At 40.3% G+C, this 25,103-nt stretch overlaps 1 protein-coding gene across 3 annotated transcripts in view; it reads right to left on the bottom strand.

Moving 5' to 3' along the window:
* Positions 1–13,215: 13,215 nt before the first annotated feature.
* The window catches only part of LOC149312774 (melatonin receptor type 1A), a 90,182-nt gene continuing 78,294 nt past the window's right edge, over positions 13,216–25,103 (bottom strand). For all 3 annotated transcript variants that reach the window (XM_089525336.1, XM_089525338.1, XM_089525337.1), the window contains exon 3: positions 13,216–17,228. In XM_089525336.1, the coding sequence (XP_089381462.1) occupies positions 16,360–17,228 (869 nt within the window). In that variant the 3' untranslated portion in view covers positions 13,216–16,359. The remainder of the gene's footprint in view (positions 17,229–25,103) is intronic.

The raw sequence follows: 25,103 nt of genomic DNA, 5'->3' as shown, positions 1-25,103 counted from the left end.
GAAACATTTAGGGGCTGTAGACACTTTCCAGCCTGGTTCTCAGCACCGTCTGCTTGTAGGTCTTCATCCTAAGCTAATAAAGAGAAATAAGAAACATTTTATTCTTTTAGCAAACAACACACTTGTCTCCCAAATGATAACCAGCCCACTAACATTTTTTTTTTTTTTAGATTTTATTAACTTACCATTAAACTGTAGTAGCCGGAATCGGTATCTATGCTTTCATCCATAGTTTCTTCCACATGGGAACACTGTGGTGGGTCACGATCTCCCTCTTCCATGACAAATTTTCTTATAACCACAAAAATGACGCTTCTAGAGATAGTTTTCATAGTCCACCATCTTTTGCTGGGCGGTATTGTTGCAGGTTCCAGGCTTTGCATTCTGATGTCTGCAGATTCAGTAGTAGGCTGCAAACTTATATTACAAGGACCTTCGATGTATTTTGCAACATCTTGACAGCTGTGTCTTCCAGGCCTCTGTAATTTAAAAACAATCATTATTGATTTTGATCTCCATCCATGAAGCGCCAATTTAAAAAAAGGTTTGGGTTTTTACCTGCCTGGTAGCTTTCTCTGAGTCCAAAACAGCATGAAGCCCCTTAGAATCTTCTGGTGCACAATTCTCTTTGTCAGCCATACTCAAGGGTACGGGTGGGTCACAATCTCCCTCTTCCATGGCCTCTTCCATCTGAGCGGCGGGTTTCAAAAGTCCTGCGCCATCCGGTTCATCAGGGCTCTGTGGAGTGTCGGGTACGTCCTTCTTCTCCTTCTTCTGGAGAATGGATTTTAAATTGCAACCACAATCACACTTGAGTTCTGAGGAATCGTCAATGAAATCCATAATGTTGGGTGTCTTTTCAGGCTCTTTGGATTCCTTTCTAGGCCAAATGTTCAACGGTACGGGAGGGTCACTAAAGCCCACAGGCCCATGGTAGTTTGGCCAGGATGTTATTCTGGTGGGTTTGATTCTCCGGCTTGTAGAAGGCGCTGCAAACCGCAGAGGGGTGCTCGGTGTCTCCATGTTGCTGGCGCAGAATGTGTCTGGGCATGCATAGAATGGCCGCTTCTCGATACAGGCTAGAGCTCTCTTCAGCCAGCGTACTGGTTGGCTAGCACGGACCACATGGCTCTCCTGAGATCAAACCATTGGTCAGGGGGGCACGTGACCTCAAGGGCGGGGGTGAATGGGAACCCCTGGGTCAGGGGAGGGGTCAAAGGCGGGCCTAAAGTGTCATCAATCATTCTTGGGGGAGGGTTCATGGGTGGGGCCACAGGGTCATAAATCATTCCAGGGGGTGTGGTCAATGGCGGGGCCAAAGGGTCATCAATCATTCAAGGGGTGTGGTCAGGGGTGGGGCTTAAGGATCATAAATCATTCAAGGGGCGGGGCTTAAGGGTCATCAATCATTTTTTGACAGGAGCTACCCCTATATACTACTTGTATGAAATCCTGATGCGCTTCTCAAATGGTAGAGAATTGTCCCCTTGCCTCTAGCATCCTTGAATTGTTCGCAGAGCAGCAATTTTCTATGAATACAAAGTTTCAAATCATAGGAAACTGCTGCTCCACAAACGATTCAAGGATGCTAGAAGTGAGGGGATGATGTCCTGCCGTTTGAGAAGCACATCAGGATTTCATACATGTGCACTTCCCTGATGCTTTACCAGCATTTTACCAGTGCTTACCCCACAGTAAGCACTGGTGTGAAAATCTTTATTGTCTTATGAGCGCACCGAGAAAGTGCCATTGTTCTGCTCCCTGTTCTGTGCCTTCAGTGGATATATGAAGGAGAACATTTGAACAGAACTAATATTAGGTCATAGAATATTTCTAAAGGTGCCTATAGTCCACAGTAGTTAGAATGTGGGGGTAACAAGTTAGTATTAACCAGTTATTTGTAATTAGCCCTGCAATGCAACAAAGAGTTGCAACAGGGGGTCCTGGTTCAGTACCAGCCAAGGGTTCAAGCCTGACTCAAGCTTGCATCCTTCCGAGGTCACTAAAATGAGTACCCAGCTTGTTGGGGACAATTCGTTTACACATTGTAAAGCACTTAGAGAGTGCTTAAGTGCACTGATAAGTGGTATAGAAATACACTTGCTATTGCTTCTGATTGTCATAACCTTGCTTGCTTGAAACATCATCCTGTTGCACCAGTAGGTCAGACCTGCTGGCTGTTAAAGTAGATAGGGGCAGGATTTGCAATCATGGCAATAGTGCAATAGATTCCACTGAGTGGCAGCAAAAAGATGTGAAGTTGGAGAGAGAGACTGAGGATCTGTGAAATGATGGGAATCTAAGTGTCATGGTTGGTGCAAATCCACACCTCACACCATTTCACAGAGCCGTGCATATCTTTCCAGCCTCACAAATACAGCACAGGTATGTATTATTCCACTTGTGTATTCCTAAATCTGAAAAAAAAAATCCTTCCATCAAACCGGTTCTGGTCCCAAGCATTTTAGATAATGTATAACCAACCTATGAATTTATTAGGTTTCGAGGGAGTGTGTTATGGGGAGGGAGAGAGATAACAGTTCTAAGGAGGCTGCCAATGAGCTGCTGGAGCAGATCAAGAAAGTGGGATGAAAGTGGAAAAACAATAAAGGGGGGGGGGTGTTAAACACTGATGTGAATGAACCAGCCAATTCTTTTGCCATGGGCTTATTGTGAGAAATTCATTTCCATTTTTTACATATTTTATTTTATTGAGCAAGGAGTATTTAAGAGACAGTGAATGAGTTCCAGTGGCCGTTGTGATTGAAACCAAGGCAAAGAAGGGAATGTGAGAGCAGAGTCACGTGCATGGACTCATTTTGACTGGGTGATGAGCCTGATATATGCTTCAGTTGCTATAGCGATGACATCCAGGATGCTGGGCAATTCATTCTTACTCCCTGTGAGAAGCCGAATTACTAATTCGTAAACATGAAAGGGTGCTGTTTTTGTCCTGTCAGGGAGTAAGTGTAAGTCATTCAGGAGGCTTTCACAATGTTAGAGGAAGCAAACATCCTAAAGAAGAGAATATGACTAATTTCCTGACTTTGAAAGCACCTCTCCTGATATGCCTCTCAAACCAATGGCTGCATCTCTCTTAGGGACACAACAACATGGTGAACCAGTAACACAAAACCTCCAAGCTACTTCACATGCTACCCTGCTCCTTTCTACTGTGTTGGGAGTTCTGTTATCTGTTGGAGTTCTACAGGGCTCTGTTTTGGGTCCCCTATTTTCTCTCTTTACACACTCTCCTAAGGCAAACTCATTAGTTCTTTTGGCTTTTCTTACCATCTGTATGCTGGTGACACTCAGCTGATCTTTCTCCAGGTCTCTAACAGCAAGTTTCATCTTGTTTTACAGCTGTTTCTCAGTGGATGCGGTACCAGTGTTTGTCCAAAACCTAGCTTCTTGTCTTTCCACCAAAGCCTACCATGCAGTATTCCTTTTCTATTCTTGTTGACGATCTCAACTCGACCTGTGCAGGAAGCCTGCAGTCTTGGTTTCATTTTTGATTTTCCTTTGTTGTGTATCCCCCAGATTCAGGCCATAGCCAAGGCATGAAGATACTTTCTCTATAATATCACTAAAATCCTACCTCTTCTTTCGGCCTTTACTGCCAAGATTCTGGTCCATGCCCTAGTGGTTTCGTGACTGGATTTTTGTAGCCTCCTTCTGGCAGGGCTTCCTCTTTCTCACCTCCGTCCTTTAATTTCTGTCCAGCATTCAGTTGCACGGATAATCATGTCTGCTCACTACTTTGATCACATTTCTCCTTTATTGTCATCCCTCCATTGGCTCTCCCTCCCTTTCCGTATTGGTTACAAACTTCTGTTGTTGACTTTTAAAACCCTGCATGGGCTGGCCCCTCCTTATTTATCAGAGCTTCTTTCTCCTTACCTTCGCACTCATGCCCTCCATTCTGGTAGTCAAGGTCTGCTGTGCCAACCAAGGATTTTTACTGCTCCATCCTGAATCTGTCTCTTTTCACTTGCTGCCCCTCATTCCTGGAACCACCTTTCCCCACAAGCACAGTTCATCACATTTTTAACCAGCTTTAAAACTGAATTAAAGACAAGGCTGTTCAGGGGAGCATTCCCAGACATTACATGATTGTTATCCAATGTTATTTTAATTTGTTGGCTGCTATCTTTTATTGTTTGAATGTTAATATTTAGTAATATGTATTATGTTTAATTATTTCCGTAGAATGTACGCCATAGGCAGGTTTACTTTATCTATTTTATTTGATTGTATGTACAGTGCTGTGTAAATTTACAGCGTTTTATAAAGAAAACATAATAATAATAATAATAATAATAATAATAATAATAATAATAGAATCCCCTTTAGGTGTTGGGGCATGGTCAAGACAAAGAAAATTTTAAGGTTGTAAAGTGGCATCCACTTTTTTTGTCAAGGAACTTGAATATATGTGAAACAGTCTCAGGGATATTTCAAAAAGAGTGCTGGTGATAACAGCAACATGGTGGCATCAGTCAGGGTTTTTTCCTCTTCTGAAGTTTCAAGAATCAAAACCTCCCCTACATGCACTGAGTAAAAACGACTATGGGAAGAAAAAGGGTAGAAAAGACTAAACAGCCATTCATGTTTATTGTGCTAATAAATACAAGATAAAATTAATCCAAAATAACTATTCATGAGACATAGTATAGTGGTTTGAGCAATGAGTCCAGAGTTTGAATCCTTGCTGAGCCATGAAACCGCTGGGTGACCTTGGACAAGTCACACTCTCTCAGCCTCAGAGCATGATAATGGCAAACTCCCTCTGAAGAAACCTGCCAAAAAAAACCCTAATAATAGGTACCCCTTAGGGTTGCTATAAGTCGGAAATGACTTGAAAGCATAACACACACACACTTGCTTTTCAAGGGTAGGGGTGTCTCACATTTTGTCTTTTGAATGTGTGTTGTTTGCAATCTTCATTGCATTTGCTAGCAGACAACATGTGAGAATCTTCTGCTTATTGTAACAATATTGCCAACTTGAAGCAGAAGCCTTAGGGAAAGTACTCTTAAAGTAACAATACTTACTGTAGTAGCTGTAGTTCCTTATCTATATACCACCACCCACCCAACCCTGGCTCTATATCTGGCTGCCATTTTACTCTTACGATCATATGGCCCAAAATTTACACACTATCTGTTTCTTGCCTTTGAGAATACATATTTGATCTTACATTCAATGATTTTTTTTTGGTATTTTATGGATCTGCTAATTCACTCAGTCTGTCCAGCATTTCCTATTTCTTGCTATATCTCTTATATCTCTTCATATCTTATTAGTTATGAAAATGGAATGGAATATTATATCAGAAGAATACTGTAAAAGGAAGGTTAGGGTAACACGTCCATTGTTCCATCATGGTGACCACTTTTGCTATTCACCCCCAGAAGCCTATGCAGCATTGGCTTTAGCGCACAGTAAGTTTATGTAATCTCAGCTCTTATGTTTCTATTTACTGTAAGCCTGATGTGGCCTTGAAGAAAAGGGAGGTGTCCGCACCAATTATTTGCTGTGATTCATCCATATCCAGTTAAATGTAAGCTTAGTGATTAGGACAGCTAACACTAATTAGCTCATTAGAACTTGTCAAGAAAGTGTGGGTATGAGTAATTAGAAACAAAGATCCAAGGAAGTGCAGGTGTAATAGATTAAAGGTGACTTCAGCTGTGTCCACACTGCATAAATAATCCAGGTTGACACCATTTTAACTGCCATGGATTGATGCTATAGAATGCTGGGAACTGTAGTTTTGTCAGAGAGCTGTAGTTCTAAAAGTTCCATAGCATTGAGCCAAAGCAGTTAAAATGGTGTCACTTCTGGATTATTTCTGAAGTCCAGTTGCAGCCTTCCTCTTACTGCATATAAAGCCCTGTGGACTTCCCCTGGCAGTGCAGACCAGAAAGGGTGGTGGTATATACTTGCAAGAGAGATGTGTCTGTGGTTGCTTCTCAAGAGTTTCCAAGAGGTGCATGGATATGCAAGTTTGCTTTGCAGGTTTATTCTCTTTATGAATAGGAATTGTCTTTATAACTTCTGGAATGTAAGAATTGCTTTTGTATCACTCAGAGATTTTGCCTGCTATGTTAATAACATTGTTAAACTTTCTATTACCTCTGTTCATTGTCTCCATAGCTAAAAGAACCACTTGCCTTTGGCAAAACAAAATCCTATAAGTGCCCCAGGAGGGCTTTCTCCCTTTTGGTATTTGTATAGATCATAAGCAGGGGACGCAGATGCTCATCACTTGTGTATTGTTTCATGGGCCTGATGATCTCAGACAGGGGAGTGACACCCCTGTGTCAATGGCAGGGCAAGGCCACCTGAGTAGGGATGTAAGTCTTCATAAATGTTATTCTTGCAGGCAAGAATAAGTAATTTTATAATTTTTCACATCATGGCAAGAAAGGTATGGTGTGGGAGAGGAGTGGGACACCTCAATGATGATTAATTCATGGGAGACAAAAGCAATTGGCTATCACACTCACACACTTTGCGAATGATTTAGTCATGTTTCAGGTACGGTAAGGCTCAGTGCGATAATTGCCTATGACTCCCAAACCAGAGCTCCATAGCCCTGGTACCACAACGTGCAGATCCTGGCCTATGCTGCCGCCAAGTTGTGATTAAAAACCACCTAACAACAGCGGTGGGTGGGCAGGAGAAGCACCAAGACTTGCTCCCTTCCACAGCTTGGCTCCGCTCTGCTCGAAGCCAAGCAACCGACTGAGGGAAGGGGCCAGGAACATGGTCTTATATAGGCCTGGGCCCCTCCCTCCCTACGTGCTGTGCGGGGCCCCGCCTCCAAGGCCCAGCCCACCAATGGGCAGCCTTGGAGGACCGGAAGCCCCGCACCAACAAGACCGGCTCCCAGAGCGTCGCGGAGCGGAAGGGCTGCCCCTTCCACCCCCGCGCACCAATAGGGAGCCGGGCAAGCAACAGAGCACTCTGGGGCTTGTAGTCCAGCCGCGTCTAGTGGCAAAACGGTCTGCCCGGCGAGGCGGGTGACCGTTGCTTTTTTTTAAAGGACATGTTAAAATATGCCTTTAACCACTGGGGTCAATTTCTGTTGTATGTTTTTCTCAGAGGAGACATTCATACATTTTATAAGTACCCTTAGTCTTGTACCATATTTCTGAAGTACAGGGAGCTTCTGCCATAGTAAATCATCTTTCCTCTCTGCTGTCCCTCCCCTTCAGTTATCCTATATTGGAGTCTAAATGTAGATTCTGACTTTGGTAATTGGAGATGAAGGTGTGCACTGAAATCAAGATTTGGTTCGAATATGACTTTGATAGATCACTTGGTTTGGACCACTTTTGACAAAAGCAGCTTTGTTTTGCATCTGAAGCCTTGCTTTACCTTGGAAAATGTAGGCCCTTGCTTGGTCTCACTGATTATTGTTAGGGGTATTATTAAACTGATCTAACTTTTTATGGATAAAATTTGTAGCTGTAGTATTGAATGGAAGATATTTGCTAAATAAAGAAACGAGTTTGGGGAGTTTTGCATTATATTGCCTTTTTAGCTCATCTTATAAGGTTTACAAATTTCTTGAGAAAAATGAGTCAAATTTGTAGGCAAATTTTGAAACGGGGGCTAAAAATGGCCACATTTCACATACTGTATGTATAAGTCTAGAAATTTTAGTCGAAAAATTGACCCCCAAAACCTGTGTCAACTTATCCATGGGCCAACATAAATACTACACTTTAATAGTTATTTTAAAAAGGAACCATACCCTGGTGAAAAGCAAGAACATAATCTGTCCTGGAAGAGCGGACCCTACTCCATTATCTCATCCATACAGTCTTTAGTATGAGCACAAACAGTTAATGACTGCTGGAATTTTGTATGTTCTTTGACACTGTTTTCTTTTGCATCATCCTTTACATCCTTTGTTATATGCCTTTAAATTTTATCCTCAATATAACCATGGACCATATCAAAATCCCTAATTTTGGCCCCCAAACTAGCCCTTGACTTATACATGAGGTCAACTTTTAGTCAATTATATGCGGTATATAAATCCAGAAGTGTGCAACTCTTCACTTTCTCAGGGAGATAAAAAGTAAGCTTAGTATTCCTCTGTGATTTGGGACAATTTATATGACAATCACATCTGCCAGAGAGGTGGTGTTAGTCAATTACCTGCACATAGTCAGAATGATACCAGCTGAGGGTTTTGTGCAAGGGGCTAAAAAGTTGTGATCACTTAATTTTCATGTGGTTTTGAGATCCACTGTACAAATATAGCACTAATTGTAGAAATATCACAGCTAAATAAACTGCAAAAATCTCAGACTCTCAAATTTTATGTCTCCCGACTGCAATTGGAAAATCAACAAATGGCTATAATATTGTGTGGTGTTGATTTTTTTTTTCTGGATGAAATTTACAGGTATATTTGAAGTTTTTGATGGAAAGAATCCAGTGACATTTCAGACAGAGACAGGCACAAGTTTTCATGACCAGATAGCTTTTATAGTTTGGAGGCAAATGCTTTGTTTTATGGACAATTCATATAAACAGGACATACATCATAGAAGTGCTCTAATGTAGATAATGTAAAATGTCAGAGATATTTTTCAAGGAAATTGCTGGACTATAATGCATAAAAACTATTTGAAGGCTGAGACTTGCTTGTTTTCTACTCAGCTGACACCTTTACACCTCCCCAGAGCACTGTGACAAGGAAAGATATGCTCTGATTGGAAACTTGTGATGCATGTCCCATACACGTCCTCCTCTTCTTCCTTGCTCCCTTCTTGTCCTGATAGGGAGAATGAGGATATGTAATGCTGTGAAAGTGGCATCCTATATCTGAGTTCTCTGAGACTATACAATTATAGCATTATGATTTTACTTTAACAGCCATGGTTCTATCCCATGGAATCTTGGGAAAGGCATTTACAATTCTAAGCCAGGGAGTTCTTGTGCTTCACCAAACTACTAATTCTAAGATTTCATAGGATTCAGCCATGGCAGTTAAAGTGGAATCATAGTGTGGTGTATATTCAGCCTGACTTGTAAATAAATTTATTGCTTTGTTTCAACAAGCAGCTGCCAGTGTTAAAATTCTCAGCTTTCTCTCAGTCCTGCTATCACCACTGGTCCATCTGGTGAGGACATGGGAGAGAGCCTTCTCAGTGGCTGCTCCCACTCCGTGAAACCACCTTCCATGGAAGGCTAAGCTGACCTGCTCTCTGTGTTCCTTTCACCAGCAGGTGAAGATGTTTTTGTTCAAACAAGCTTTTAATGAATAATTCTTTTCAGGGAGTCTTTTTAGCTGGCATGCATGCTCTATTTTTAACTTTGTAATGTTTCTGAATGGATGGATGGATAGATAGATAGATAGATAGATAGATAGATAGATAGATAGATATGGTTTTAATATGATGATTTTAAATTGTATTTTGATTTTTATTGTCAGTTTTTTTTAGCTGATCATGGTTTAGTTTGTGAGCCACCTTGGGTCCCACATCAGAAGAAAGGCAGCATATAAACCAAATAAATGGAATAAAAGCGGCAAGTAAATGGAATAATTTAAAATATTAAATAAAGAACAGATCTTGGATCACCTCTTCCCATCCCTGAAGAAAAATCTACATCCTTCCCCATTTTCCAATGAAGAAGGTCCATCATTGGGAGTGGGGGGGGGGGGGGTTGAAGGATTAGGGGTGTCTTGTGAGCCGAGTGGCAGATGCTCTAAATTTTCATGATTTAAAACCTTTCTCATCCTTGGTCATATCTTTGGCCAGGTTGAATAATCAGACCAGCCCAGAGGTTAACTAAGGCCCAAGACAGGCAGGCCAAAAGCACTGTCTTGCCGCCAAAATTAGGGTTCTGGAGCGTGTGACAACCACACACTCCAGAACGTCTGGGCAGTGGCCTAATGGTGGCTTCCCATCCACATGGGAGTCGCCATTTTTACTTAAGCAACATACAGCTTTTGCACATTGCTGCGCATCACGCCACGAGTGTGCCAGTGGCGCACTCATGACATAACCTGGGTGCCACCAAAATAACCCAGAAGAACCGGGTTCTTTTTACTCCAGAGGGACAGCACATGGTTTGGTGGCTGCAGCGTCCCTCTAGAGTTAAAACAGGTGCCCGCAGACTGCCGTTTTCAGGCCATCTGTCTCGGCCCTGCATTAACATTGCTCTAGAAATGCCTGGAACAAAGAGTCGCAAATGCCCCCCCCCCCCCCGCTTCCTCTTTCATCCTCCCTGCTGGCAGTGGCTGAAAAGGACACTGGATGCTCTAGTATCAGAATCCTTTAATACACTCTGAAGGATTTTCCTGCCCATTATGTGAAGAGCTGCATCTCATAGGTGAATGTTGATGTCTACTGTATTCCATTCACTGGGTATCTCTTGTTTAGCCCTTACATCTTCATAACCAAGTGCAATTACACAGCAGGCAACTCATTTACCTGACAAATTAACTTCTAATTTGTTCACACTGACAGGGCCTACAATAAGTGGTTTGAAAATGGCAACGTGAAGAAAGGAAGGAACAGACCATGTTGGATTTAATGGAGTGATGATTGACAAATAATGTGTAGTCTGGCACTTGAAAGTTAGATGTTATTTTGCAGCCTGATAGCCTCAAAGAGTGCACATCTTTGTACTATACTTTTCTGTTCTTGTTTTGTTCCTTTTTCTGACTTGCCTGTATTTATCTTGTTACTGAATTCCTACTTTTACAGTGGTATTGAGCAGCTAAATTGTAAGCCTTGTAAGCTAGTGATATGATCCAGGTTCATGCTATTCCTCTGATGACTAATTACCCCCCATGCAATTATTTTGGCTTAGTAAAGAGACTGTTTCACCCATCTGTAAATTTTATAGAACTCTGTGCTGAAATTAAATGATGAAATTGCATGACTGCATGTGTTGCTTTCCTTTCCCTTCAGCTTTTTCTTCTGGGACTTCATTTTAATGACAAACTACATGTTTGACTCAATGTGTACCATGCAGCTACATTTCCTTTCTACTTCTATTAATTATCAGTACATGAGAGCTGGGGAAAGAGGGTAGAGGGTTGATCCATACCAGAAAGGCAATGAACAGGGAAGAGAGAGTATCTGCTGCAGCACAAGCTAAAATCCCACTCACAGCACCTAGATGGCTTAGGGTAAACATCACCATTGGTGTCAGTCTTTATATGAGCCTTTGCACAAATTGCCACAAAACAATGGGGGTTGAAAGTAATTTTTTATTAGTACCGCCAAACTGTAAAGGAAAATCTTCTCTGAAATATGTCAGGTTTTCTCCCCTTGGATGTATCAGCTATGTCTCCCAATTTCATCCAACATTGTTAAAACGTCAAAAAGCATTAGCCATTTCTTACCTATGATCATCAACTGAAAAATGTAGGCTTCAGATTTTCCAAAGTGAGACTTTTTGTCACAGCTGCATAACCCCAGAAGTGTCTCTTTATTGACTGATTGATCAGTTGATTTAATGCTATCAGTAACCATGACAAGCTGTTCAGATTGGTTCAGCATTAGCAATGGAGTGACCTCTTTATCAGTTCAGCTAAGTTAGTGGTTTTCAAACTTTGGTTTTTCAGGTTTTTAGGACTTCAACTCCCCAAAGCCCTAGCCAACTTGATCAATACTGAGGAATTTTGGGAGCTAAACTCCAAAACATTTGAATGACCAAAGTTTGAGAATTACTGAGCTAAATTATTCTCATACAATCCAGATAGGCTTGCCATATCCCGCCTGGGGGCGGGACTTTCCTGGTTTGGGGCAGGGCCGCACGGTCACAGCCCGGTTTGGCCCCGCCCCTGGGATTGCCCCTGCTCCCGGGCAAGATATAGCAAGCCGAGGGAGGCTTTCCCTTGCCGCTTGGGCCCAGGCCTGCAGGGAAAGCCTCCCTGAAGGGGAGGAGTCCCTCTCCGCCTGGGCTCCACCCCTGCCAAGGGCGGGGCCCAGGCCTGCAGGGAAAGCCTCCCTTAAGAGGAGGAGTCCCTCTCCACTTGGGCTCCGCCCCTGCCGAGGGCGGGGCCCAGGCCCAGAGGGAAAGCCTCGGAGGCTCCTATTCAAATGTAGGACACACACAAAAAAATGTGTCCTACATTTGAACATTTTGTCCTACATTTGTCCTGGTTTGGAGGTCCTGATGAATGGCAACCCTAAATCCAGAGGAAGCTAGTTGATCTTTTCTTCTTGGTCCATCAGGTTAATAGCTCTTAGGAGCAGTGACATGAGGGAGGACAGGAGAAAACTCATAGGATGGTGCTGAAATTATTTTGTTAATTTCTCTCTCCTCCTCCTCCTCCTTTCCCCTTTTGTCCTCAGCTTATGTGAGTTGCTGCAAACTGAGTGCAAAAGCAAGGAGAAGAACAGAGGAAAGGGCCAAGTCTTGCCCTTCACATTGGGCTCAGGCAAAAGCAAATTTCTGTAGCCTCTCCTCATTAATAACCGTTACTATCTTGAGCACACTTGAATGCTGCTTGGCTACATGTCTCCTCATGTTCATCTTGCAGTGTTGGAGGCTACATATTGGAAGCTTTTGTTATATATTTATTGTAAAAAGAGGGATCTATAGAAGATCTGCTAGATTCAATCCTGTATTTATGATGACAATTTTAGAAATACATACATAAACTTGAAAAGATTTTGCGAAAGGGAATACAAATTTGTAGCATATTGTGGCGTTTTGATGTGAAACAAAGGTGTTTCTGTGGGAAGAAACAGAAGGGATAGCACTTCCTCCACAACGTCCTGTAGCCCCCACATGTGCCAGACTGTTGGAATACCCTCTGAAGCATTTCAGCCGCGGTGGGGTGAGGGCAACGTCCCAGCATTACCATGAATATTAAATTTTGTGACATTGGAATTTAGGCCTACCTTCTAAAATTTTAATGAATTTGTTTTGGAGAAAGAGAACATGTAATTGAAAACTGGTTTGTTTGAAATAACAGGATAGCAACATACCAATAAATTGTTGATATATTCCTTTTTTGCAGTTGAAACATCTTAAAAGATAAAATAATTATGGAAAGCAGTTTTGATAAAAAATTCCCTCCAGTTGGTCATACACATGACTCTGGGGGAATTCCTTAAACACACACACACACACACAAAATGAAGAACTTAGAAAGAATAGATAGGTCTTTAAAATTATTGCTATATTTAGCAGCTTGTTAACATCACCAACATGCATATTTTCCGTGACTTTATATTTAATACAAATATTTTAAAATATCAGATCTGAAAATGCTATCCATTTTAATAGTTGGCCTTTACACCAAAATATAGACCTTTGGCATAATGTATGTTTTTATTGCATATAGCAAATCATTTTTTTCACAATTATAATAAAAAATATATTTTACAGTGCAATGTTATGGATGCCTACTCATACATAAATCGTACTGAACTTAACAGGGCTTACTTTCAAGAAAATGGGTGTAGGATGGTAGACTTAGAGATTTCAAGCTGAAACCTGCTGGCCACTTACTTGGGAGTATATCCTGTTTAACACAATGAGAATTATTTATGAGTAGACAGGCATCAGGTCACACTGTTAGTTTTTCTGATAACTCGCATTGATTGATATATACTAGTTTGAGCAAAGGATGTATAGTTTTGATTTGAGCTTCCAGATTCTAGAGGGGAATAAGAAACCTCTTTTTAAAATATACTAAATACAGATCAGACTACTGCAACTACTTTATTTATTTATTTATTTTATAAATAATTTATGCTACTTGTCAGATGGATCATGAAACATAATCTTATTCTTAGTCATAGTATCATTTAAGTAAGGCAAAAATTTTGTTAAGATTTCAAACTGTGTATTTCTCCTATATGATTAAAATTGGGTAGCTTGACCCCCCCTTAATTGTTTGATATCACTACATACAAAGCAATGCCAGTATACAACTAAGCATCCTCTAAGGATGGAATCACAGTGAAGGAAGCTGTGATATAGAATTTGGTCATTCATACCACACGATGTCACAAGAGAAGAGCACTGATTATTTACACGGTGGCTTGGTTTGCAAGCATGGTTTAAGTGTAAACAAAGTGCTTCAAGAAATTCATTGACTGGCTTGTTCAGACGTTAAAAAGTGGCGGTTGCTGCTGTGATAATATCATTGCAAATGTAAAGTGAGCATAAAGTAATAACAACACAAGATTCTTGTTAAGATAAAAACACCCATTCAGTTGACCAAATGTTAAGTTTCAAGTATGTATGAAAGGTTTCCCCCCTATTTGCCCCATGAGCTATGTTAAATTGTACAGTAATATTATTCCCTTAGGAAGTAAGAGCTATTTTTGAGATTATGCCTAGTCTATAGAATATGATAAATATTTAGCACTTTTAAAGGCATTGCATCTAAAGTGTTTCACTACACTGTACAACATGAACTTACAATAACATAGGTCAAACTATTTATCCACTTGCCCCAACCAAGAGATGGGTTTGAACTAATATGGGATACTGTTGACCAACACAGTGGTTGTCTAGAAATCTAGAAAGTATAGTATTTTTGGCTTAATGTAGTAGCACATTTTGAAACAGAATACTTTTAACAGAAGGGGGAGAATTTGAAAGGGGTATTTGGACACACCTTGAGCCAAACCATCAGATACATGGAAATTATCATTTGGTATATACCTATGCTTCACATTGTTTCTATCTGTATCACCATAAAGGAGCATAGGCAACAAATGCTTCTGTGACATAACTGGACATCTCTGATCTTTGTCTCCCTCTAACAAAGGCTTCCATCTTCACCAATGTAGGCGGTTTTCTAAACTTTCTACTCTCCACCTGGGCATTTATGGCAGATATAATAATGGAATTTAATATGAATATCTCTGATTTCAGTATTTTATAAAGTTCATCTTAACAGGCAAGAGCCACAGGATCCTTTACTGCTACCATGAGAAGAGAATCCTTTGCGCTACATATTTGCTCTTGAAAACAGACTCAGTCATTCACCTGTCTCACCTTTCCTTATCACTGAGGCTTGAAAGGCCATTCATCCTTAGAGATTTCTTTGTGCACCTTCCATTTCCTCACACACACACAAAGCTTGGAAGCTACTTTATAAAAGCAATCAGTTATACAATTCCAAGGCCCTCAGACTAGTTAGTGCCTGTTAGCTATGAATTTAAAAAGTAACTCTTTACTGTCTCATTATTCCAAAGTAGATAAAATAGTTTTACTGACTTTTAAAAACAAAGCATTATCTTGCCACGAGCCAAAGGCCTGTAGTACAAAACACACCTGAGTAGTGAGGCCATGCTACCATGTAACTATGAAAGCAATAGCAAAACAATTATAGTTTATTTGTAAAAGGAGGAAAATTATTCCTCATTACATTATGATTGTAATGGAACTGTACAATTGTAATGTAACCTTCTTATTGGAAAATGCAATAAATTTAAATTAACTTATTATTTGGAACTAGTTACTTCGAGGCTCTGCACATGCACAAATGTGACAGACTATGCATGCTTTTGTCCTTTATTGCTTACTCCTCATTAGTGGTTTCCTGTCATTTGACACCATAACTTTTTATTCATTGATTTCCTGACACATATATTCCCAGATAATTTGTAAGCACTGGTTTGGTTTTAACTGTCTACCACCTGGTGTAACACGTATTTTTCTCATTCATAATATCTATTTTACTTGAGCAAGTATTGAGGATGGACAGTTTTGCTATGAGAACCTTGCTTTGCACCTTTAGATTAAGATTTGGGTGGTGCTTTTATTTTTATTTTATTAAAAAAATAAAATAAAAACACCACCAAGCAACATGTCTCTATTAGTTCCAGTCCATCTCTATTGTATATCTAAATTAAAAGAAAGTCTGACAACTATTTGCTAGGCAATTCTAATTGCTTAGAGCTGCAAATCTTACACCTCTTTATATGGAAGTAAATCCCACTGATTTCAATGGGACTTTCTTCTAAGACAACAAGGACAGGATTGCACTTTAAGACTGTCATTGTGTCAGTGAATCACTAGGAATTATCCAGCCAAAGAAAAACATTTTAGTCTTCTTAAAGTCAATGGTAGAAATTTAACATCATATTTAACTGTCCCACTGACATCAATGGGTCGTAGATAGTTGATTTTGGTTGGATTATGCCCACTGTATATAATAACATATAGTGCAATAGGAGGACATTTATTTCAAAATTGTTGCTTTGGCTCAAAAATCCTGTACAGATATCCTCTTCTGAATATATTTGTGGATCAAAGTTTCATTGCAGTAATTGAACCATGAGGCTAACAGACATAGCCTTTAAATGTTGCACGTTATACATCGGTAAATTGTCAGTGACAAGGTTTCTCTTTTCACACTGAGTCAACCTTCACTAAATTGTTGTTTGTGATCAGTGGTGAGGGTTTGCTTTTCATCCTGTCTACTGCATCATTAGAGCTGTCCTGGAAGAAAACTTTTGCTGTACAAATTGTCACAATGATTCGTTTATATTCTCTTCTGAAATTCTGGTTCAGAAGTCCATAAATGATAGCATTAAGGCAGCTGTTGAAATATGCCATGTAGTAACTAGAAACAAACAACCACTCTGGAATCCTGGGCGTTATTGTTTCTGGATCAACAGCCACTGCAAGGCCTATAAAATTCAAAGGAGCCCAGCAGACGGCAAAAAGTACAAAGACCACAAACATGGTAACAAAGTTCCTAAGGTCATGTGGCTTCAGTTTGGGTTTGTTATCAGGTTTCACTCTTCTCCGTACCTGAATGACGAGGATCCATATTCTCAAGTAGCAAAATGTAACAATGGCTATAGGGAGCATGAAATGGAAAAATACGACTGCTATTGTGTATGCAGAGCTCACTGACTGGGAGAAGGTACATGAGTAGATCCTGGCATCATACTGAAGGGATCCAACAAAAAGGTTGGGCACAATGGCAACAAATGTCAAGACCCAGATAAGTATGACGTAGAATAAAGCGTTCTTGTCACTGTAGAACTTGTCATACTTGAGGCTGTGGCAAATGTAGCAATACCTGTTAATAGCAATTCCAGTGATGTTGAAGATGGACCCAATAACACTTAGGCCCATGAGAAAACCACTGATTTGACAGTGCAGGTATCCCAGGTTCCATCCATTGTGAAAGAGAGATGTCAGGACCAGAGGATATGGGTAGATGGCCACTACCAGGTCAGCAACAGCTAGACTGACAACAAAGATGTTTCCTGCAAAATAAACACACATACATTAATTATTAATGACCACACTTGATCCTTTTAACTGAAGCAATATTCTAGGTGAGCTCCAACTATATGGGTTTGTCAGTTAATTTATGCTTGCCATAAATGCTTCACATATGCAGTAGAATGATACAAGCCTAAATCTGATTGTTATTCTGAGATAGAATAAACCCAATGAATCAGTGCAAGTTACATCAGTGTTGATCTATCAAGCTTCCATTAATTCAGTGGGTCTACAAACACAGGATATATTTTGGTCTCATACGTGGAAATGAATATTTTAAAATATTTTCTCCCCATTGAGTAAATTTATGAGAACTTCTGTACAAGTTTCAATTATTTTTCTCCTTTCAGACTTTTTGGCAAATAATAATAATAATAATAATAATAATAATAATAATATGCACACAAAATGGCATTTCATTCCAAATAAAAACCTGTTCACAAACATTACATAATACATCTTTTTTGGGTGCAAAAATGTCATCATCCACAAGATACAATGCATTTTGCAGTTTGTAAGTGTTCTGTAAACCTCTTCTTCAGACTGTAGGTTTGTGTAGGGAGGGTATCATTTTGGAATGTTCTTGTACATCCCTATACAAACATAGTTGTGACTCAACTATGCTAGTTTTCTATTTGCAGGGAAGCTGACTTTGTTTTGTTTTATTTATATCCTGCTTTTCTCCTGAGTCGGATTCAAAGTGGCTTATAGTATAAATTAAAACAGACCAGTTGAAACAATATGAAGTACAAAAGTTTAAAAAGCATTAGATAGCATGTTCTGTTAAACTGTTATTTTTAAAACATTAACATTTAAAACATTTTTTAAAAAACACTTAAAACACACAATGCATAGTAAAGCACATCCAGTTTACCCATCATTCCACCCTGGTCAGCCAAGGCTGACGGCCTGTTTTAACAAGGAGGTCTTTGCCTGGCAGCAAAAAGACAACAGATAGGGAGCAGCACATGGCAGGTAGTGGGGAGAATGGAAGAGATTGGCATACACCGGGGCACCACCTTGTGGTGTAGGTAGAGCTCTGAAACCACCTCGCTAGGGCTTCCACGGCTCTGAGTGGGGACTCGACTCTTGAGGTGGACCTAGGGTTTGCCACCACTTCTAAAATTATACGGCTTGGGTGGGGGTACCTAGGTCCGCCTTCCATCGAATGCCCGTCTGCAGGGGCAGGTGTTTTGCCCAAGGGAAGGCAGGGGAGGTAGTCAGGGGTGACACCTGGCCCCAGCTGATCCTGCATCAGGTCTCTCCCCTATGTTATCTTCCAAGATTTACAAATGTTAATAAATACGTCAATAAAGTGGCCCTTATTAAACCCATCTTCCTTGTCTGGTCTCATTAATCCATGGTGGCACATCAAAAAGACAACAGAGAGGGAGCAGGTTGATCCTCCTTTCAAATGGAGTTCCAAACCCTAGGAGGAACTACCAAGAAGTCTGTGTGTGTTTCCACCAACCGAGCCTGAGAGGGTGGTCAGATGCAGTGGTGTCACTAGGGTTGGTGTCACCCAGTGTGGTAACTTGTTGTCCCCCCATTGACCCCCTCCCACTTCACACCATACAGAATCCTTAGTAATGCTTTTTTGCACAAATGGTACTCATTATTCATAATTCTCATATACCACTGAAGGTACTGCTAATAGTTGTGACATAAACAACTAGCAAAATTAAAATTAGACTTTCAAATTACAATCTCATACACATAACCTAAATGCATTTACATATATATAGTAGTGAATATTTGGTTAAAATGTGATGTTTTAAAGAATATTTAAAAAGACCAAAACATTTATACAAATTTCAGGTTTTTTTTTTAAAAAAATAAAATTTGAAATTTTGAAATTTAAAAATTCTGGAGCCTTTCCTTTCTTCTTCCACTGAGCTTTCTTTTTTCCTTTCAATTTTTTTTCCTTTCTTCTCCCACTGAGCTTCACCCTACACCCACCACCTCTTAAACATTTGAAAGGGAAGCAGATGAATGCAACAGCCTATTTCTGCCATAAGATAGATGTTTGAGGAGCAGTGGTATCACCCCTATTAGGGTGTCACCTGGTGCACTCCACACCTCCTGCACCTCCTCGTAACAGCATTGACGAGATGGAGAGAAAGCTTTCCCTTGAAGACTGTAATACTTGGGCAAGTTCATATGGGGAAATATGGGCTTTCAAATAGTCTTGACCTCACCCATTCTTTTAAGCAGGAGAGGAGTCTTAAAACAACAACAATGAAGTTCTTCTTGGTACATGTGTAGCTCCAGAAAGGAACATATTCATACTGCAGGCATAACACAATTTGACACCACTTTAACTGCCATGACCCTATCCTACAGAATCCTAGGATTTGTAGTTTCGTGAGGCAAAAGAGCTCTCTGACAAACCAGGCTGAATACCTCACCGAACTTCTAATCCCAGGATTCTGTAGGATCATGTCATGGCAGATGAAGCTAAAGTGGTGTCAAACTGCTTTAATTCTGCTGTGTGGCTACATCCCAGTTGTGAGGTGCATTGAGAGAAGTGGTTGTGGAAAGCTTCTGAGGTTTCTATCCAGCTGCCTGTGCCTACCATGCCTTCTACTTAGTTCAAATCTATATGGCTATGGACATTCTCAGCTCTGTGTGAAACATTCATATGGCTCCAAACACCACATAGGTAGCACACAATTATGAATCCTGACCCTCCCCACTCCAGGCTTGTCATTTTCTAGCACCCAGATTTGCAGTGCCTTAGCACCCCATTGGCTGGGATGTCTGGCATCATCACATGTAGCTACAAAAAAGCTTCAACGTCAGATATATATATCTGATGATACAGGATCACAGCCAAAATATCCTAAAGGCACCACTATCTTTCTTTGGGAGATGGTAGACTGCCAACAAATACCAGGTGCTGTAGGCTATATTTCAGAGGAAGGAACTGGCAAAATCACCTCTGAGTATTTTTTGTCCAGTATTATCAAATTTTATATATTTGCAACTTGAATAACTTCCCAATAAAAGTTGAAAGTGGGAAAGGGTTAGAGCCCCTGATAATCTGGAACCCTAAACTATAGTTTACTTTGCTAGTGTCTAAATCTGGGACTGATACCCATCTTTTAAGCTTAGCTCTGAAAACAACACTCAGCAACTAAAGAGAGATAGTAACATTGTATGAACTTGCATGACTCTTGGGAACTTTCTTCTTTTTACAGACGATATTACCTCCCTCAGAGGCAAAATGTCTATTTCTGAATTCAGGTTCTATATATAACCCTGACTTGAATGAAAAAAGAAAAAGCAATCCATGTGCATATTAAATTTTAATTATGTGACAGGGGCCTGTGGGATTTACTCCTGATTAACAAATTAAATCTGGTACTGCAGGTGGCCATGCAAGAAGAAGTGAATGGCTTCAAACCTAGAGTGTACATTTCAGCAGAAAGCACGTGTGCTACAACAACTCTTCCCATCTAAAAATAGGCCTCACACTCTACATTATTTAGCAATTTTTACAAGCCTCTATTTTAGTAACTCAGCCAAGAGAGTTCTGTTCTTTGGTAGCAGCTGTCACGTTAGTCAATTGACTTAGCCAAGTGACTGCAGCAGGAGCTAGAAGCAGGCTTTACTAGTCAGGCAGGAAGTGGACCAGAGGTAAAGGAAACAAGGCAGCTCCAAAAACAAAGCAGCCAAGAGTTGAGTAAGCTGGATCATCCTACTGGAAATGAAACAAGTAGTATTGTCTGGAGTGGGGAGGGTCACGATTCATAATTGTGTGCTACCTATGTGATGTTTGGAGCCATATGAATGCTTTACACAGTTGAGAATGTCCATAGCTATATAGATTTGAATTAAGTAGAAGGCATTATGTTAGGCCAGTGTTCAAACTGATGCTCTGTGGATTAGTGCCAGTTTGCAAACCATCAGCTGCTACTCTGCAGCAAGCTTAAAGGAAACAAAAGAACAGTTGTAGCCAAAAGGCACAATTATGGTATCAGTCCCTGACACATCAGAAAAAAGTAACTGTCAGCACCCACACACCCCAGACAACGTGAGAAACACTACTGTATGTTACCATTAAAAATTGCACCTGCACAGTGTCACCCACTGGAGCTGTCTTGAGTCAGGTGCCTTTTTTGTTCTACCCCAGAGCCACGGCAAACACATGCTGCAGCCCCAATTTACCCTGCCACTGGCCCAAATAAGAATGGGAAAGATCAGCTCCTTTTTTGGGCTGGTTTTTGGCCTCCTTAGGCAGCCCCAGTGCAACCTCAGGGTGACATTTGTGCAGTCTGTGGGCATGTGTCATCAAAATACCATGCCCCTGTGTGATTGCCCAGCATGATTTCTGGCATCTTGGGGGTGTGCGCCGTCAAAATGCCATGCCCCCAAGATGCCCGAAAGCTGACTTTTCCAGGATATCTGTTCAGGTCCAAAGACATCTATTTTTACAGCTGTAAATTTAATAACAAAAATGACCCTCACAATTCTTACTAGAATCAATGGCCTGTCTGGCACATCTCACACCAGAACCAGGCCATAACAGGGTTATGAAACACAACTCTTACTTGTTGCTCGGGATCTTCTGGGAAGATCTGGAGCCCTCTGTTTCTGCCCCATGGTGGCTGTCTGCACAGGAATTCCACTGGCCGCCAAGAGCATCTACCAGTGGTGCAGTCACTTGTTCTAAGGACAGAATGAGGCGCCTAGCATTTGACTGTTCCTAGGTGTCTCATTCTTACCACAGAAGTGAGTGACCTGCTGTGTCAGCAGATGTGTTAGGCAGCCTAGAAAGATGTCCCTGCAGACAGGAACTGCAGTATGGAAACAGAGACCAAGTTAATAAGGCATCTGTGGAGACAGGATAATTGATGCTTCTCCTGGACTATCCTGGCCAGTGCAGACAAGGCCTTAGAGACTGGAAGTGACAGCACAAACTCAGGGATTGTTTTCTAACTTTGAAACACTCATGAACTAAAAAGTTGAAAATTTAACTAATTATGGAAGCTGGCCCTTTCCCTAGTTTTTAATGAATAATTTTTCCGTATTGTTTGTTTCTCTGTCTGGAAGTACAGAACTAGACAACTATATCTGAATTGCATAGCTGACCCCAGAAGACATAATAATCATAATAATATTTATTTCTATTCTGACTTTTCCCAATAGGGAATCAACATGGATTACAACAGGTATTAAAACACCAAACAGTTAAAATTACAATCATGATGAAAAAGAAATAGCATATCCCAACCCTCCTCCCAATCATAAAACCCAAAATAAAAATCAATTAATAAAGAAATTAAACAATACAAGTGTTAAAAAAAGAGGGGGGAGATCCTGTTAAAGGTTGGGTAAAATAGAAAATGAGATCCAGATTCTGTTTCAGTTTGGGGGGAGAAAAGTGTGTTTTTCACTGGGGAAGGAAGCGTAGATGATAATATCAATAATATCAGTAATATTGGTAAGGGGAGAGTAAACTAAAAAGGCTAATCTGGAAAGGCCTGCCAGAAGAGATCCATCTTAATGGCCTTTTTAAAGGCTTCTAAGGTGGTAATATAGCAGATCTCGTCCGGCAGGTCGTTCCAGAGCCTACGAGCAGAAGATGAAAAGATGACTTATGCCAACATCATGCACAAACCTCTTTACAGTTGATATGAGAGATGATGGGGCAGAGCTGGGTGAGTGAAACTTGGAGAAAAACATTTTTTTTTCATTTATACATCACTAGTAATGGATAAAAACTCTGCACATTCTTTCATAAACTTGTTCCTTTGGAATAGTTTGTTTGATTAATTATACATTTATTATTGAAAGCTCCCAATTATCCTCTATCCATTTTTTCCTATATGCATTTCTTTAAAGTTTTTAGATTAAAATGAAACCTCCTGGTCTATATGGGGACTGAACCCATAACCAAGGTGTTGTTAGCACTACACTCTAATTAACAGTATGTTTTTAAACATAAATTACATGCATTTCATATCCGCTCTAAGTTTACAGTTCCCACTAATTTTGCAGTTTTAAGCTGGGTTTGCCAAGAGATCTCAAAACTGCTCAATTAGGCAGACAAAAGATTTTAGGGACATTGCTGAAGTTTGATTTGTTTGCTGATGGGAGTCAGTATGAAAAACCATTAGAGAAGGTCATTAACCAAATAAGTCTAATTATGGGAAAACTTTATAAACATAAGAAGTGCATCATTAAATTTTAGCACATTATAATGCAAAACAGAAAATTCAGAAGATGACATAAACTATTATAATTTGGTAAACAGTTATTTTACCCTGCCCTTAAAAATGGCATCACATTTGAACAAAGTCCAGATCATTAGTTTTGGAAGAAACTATAAGCCAAACTGCATATTGAATCCACTGCCTTTTGAAAGCTTTGGATCTAGTAACTGCTGGCATAGGGTCCAAAGGGTTTTGATCAGAAAACGACGCACATAGGAACATTTCTAATGCCCTTTCCCACCACAGCCCTTTATAACCCCTGAAAAAATTACTCCTATAGATTGCAGGAACTTGTTACTAGATAAAACAGTGATAAGCAACTGGAGCCCAATTAGCAACCCCCATTTCTTTCTCACAGGTTGTAGCCACAAGTTTTGGTGTAGAACAAGTGATATCTTATCACACTTAGGTAGCATTTTGGCTTTTTTAAGCATTTTGCTTTGGTTTGGATGGGTCTATGTAGTGACCCAAACTGTGGCATTTATAGGCAGTTTGGAACTATTTGGGTGATTTTCAGATGAAAAATCACTTTAAATTGAGTGTTGGGAGGTCAGAGCCACAGATTTGGGAGTAAAGGTGACGTGAAGAACATGGAATTACCCAAAACCAGTGGTACAATTCCAATATTGTTCCAAGCTTATAACTATATTAGATGTCTTTGCTTACTTTTTTTGCCTTTTGTATCCCCAATTCTCCTTCTCCTTTATTTTCGTAATTGTCAGTTTTTGTTTGTAATCAAGGAGGAAAGAACTAGTGCTTGTTCATATACTGAAAAATGCACCACCTGTATTGATTGTACAATATAGATCCATACCCTATAACTGTCCCAATTTGGTGGAAAAATCCTAATTAATCCTCTGTCATCCCACTTTTCAGCTCCTTTTTAGTATGTCCCAGTTTTTTTCTCCTCCTTCAACTTCTCCCTCCATCCTCAGCTTACTTCAATTGCTGCAAGCTGAATTTAAAGTATGAAAGTAGTTTACACTTAATCAGCTCAGTAGGAGGGAGTGGGATGACATGGTGGAGTCTTTCTCTTCCCAGTAGGGTCATACAAAAGCAAACTATTCCATCCTCTCCTAGCTTAGATGTGCTTTCTTATTAATAATGTTTACCATCTTGATCACACACTGATGTTGCTTGGCCACATGCGTCCCAGTTTTCATATATGAAATGGTGAATACGTATGTAAATCCATAAAGATCTGTCCCTTTTCAACACAACACTAAAAAGCTCGTGTTATACACACACAATATAACCAGAGAATTCATAAAAACTGTTGACATTCCTTGGCTGAAAGAGTCTGGAAGACAGTGTCTCTCTGTCTGGAACAAGTTACAATAACTGTATTGTCTTATCATGATTATTTGTAGCATTATTTCAGTCTCATCAGCCCACCAAGGCATGAGAGCAGCTCTATGCATCGGAGAAGCACCCTATGCATCTGAGGACATAGGCTCAAGTCTATGAAAGCTCATACCAACTTCTTTCCTTCAGTTAGTCTCAAAGGTGCTACAAGATTCCTGTGCACACTAGACATTTTCCAGACAAACATGATTATGTTTCTGAATTATACAGTATATGTGATTGTGAGTATATTTAAGGCTCTTGCTGCTATTTCTGTGGCATGCAAGGCACTGT

This window comes from Sceloporus occidentalis, unplaced genomic scaffold (assembly GCF_023333645.1).
Source record: "Sceloporus occidentalis isolate IW3139 unplaced genomic scaffold, rSceOcc1.0.p SCAF_5, whole genome shotgun sequence".
Taxonomy (NCBI): Eukaryota; Metazoa; Chordata; class Lepidosauria; order Squamata; family Phrynosomatidae; genus Sceloporus; species Sceloporus occidentalis.
The sequence above is the reverse complement of the archived record's forward strand: the minus strand, read 5'-3'. Positions and strand labels throughout refer to the sequence as shown.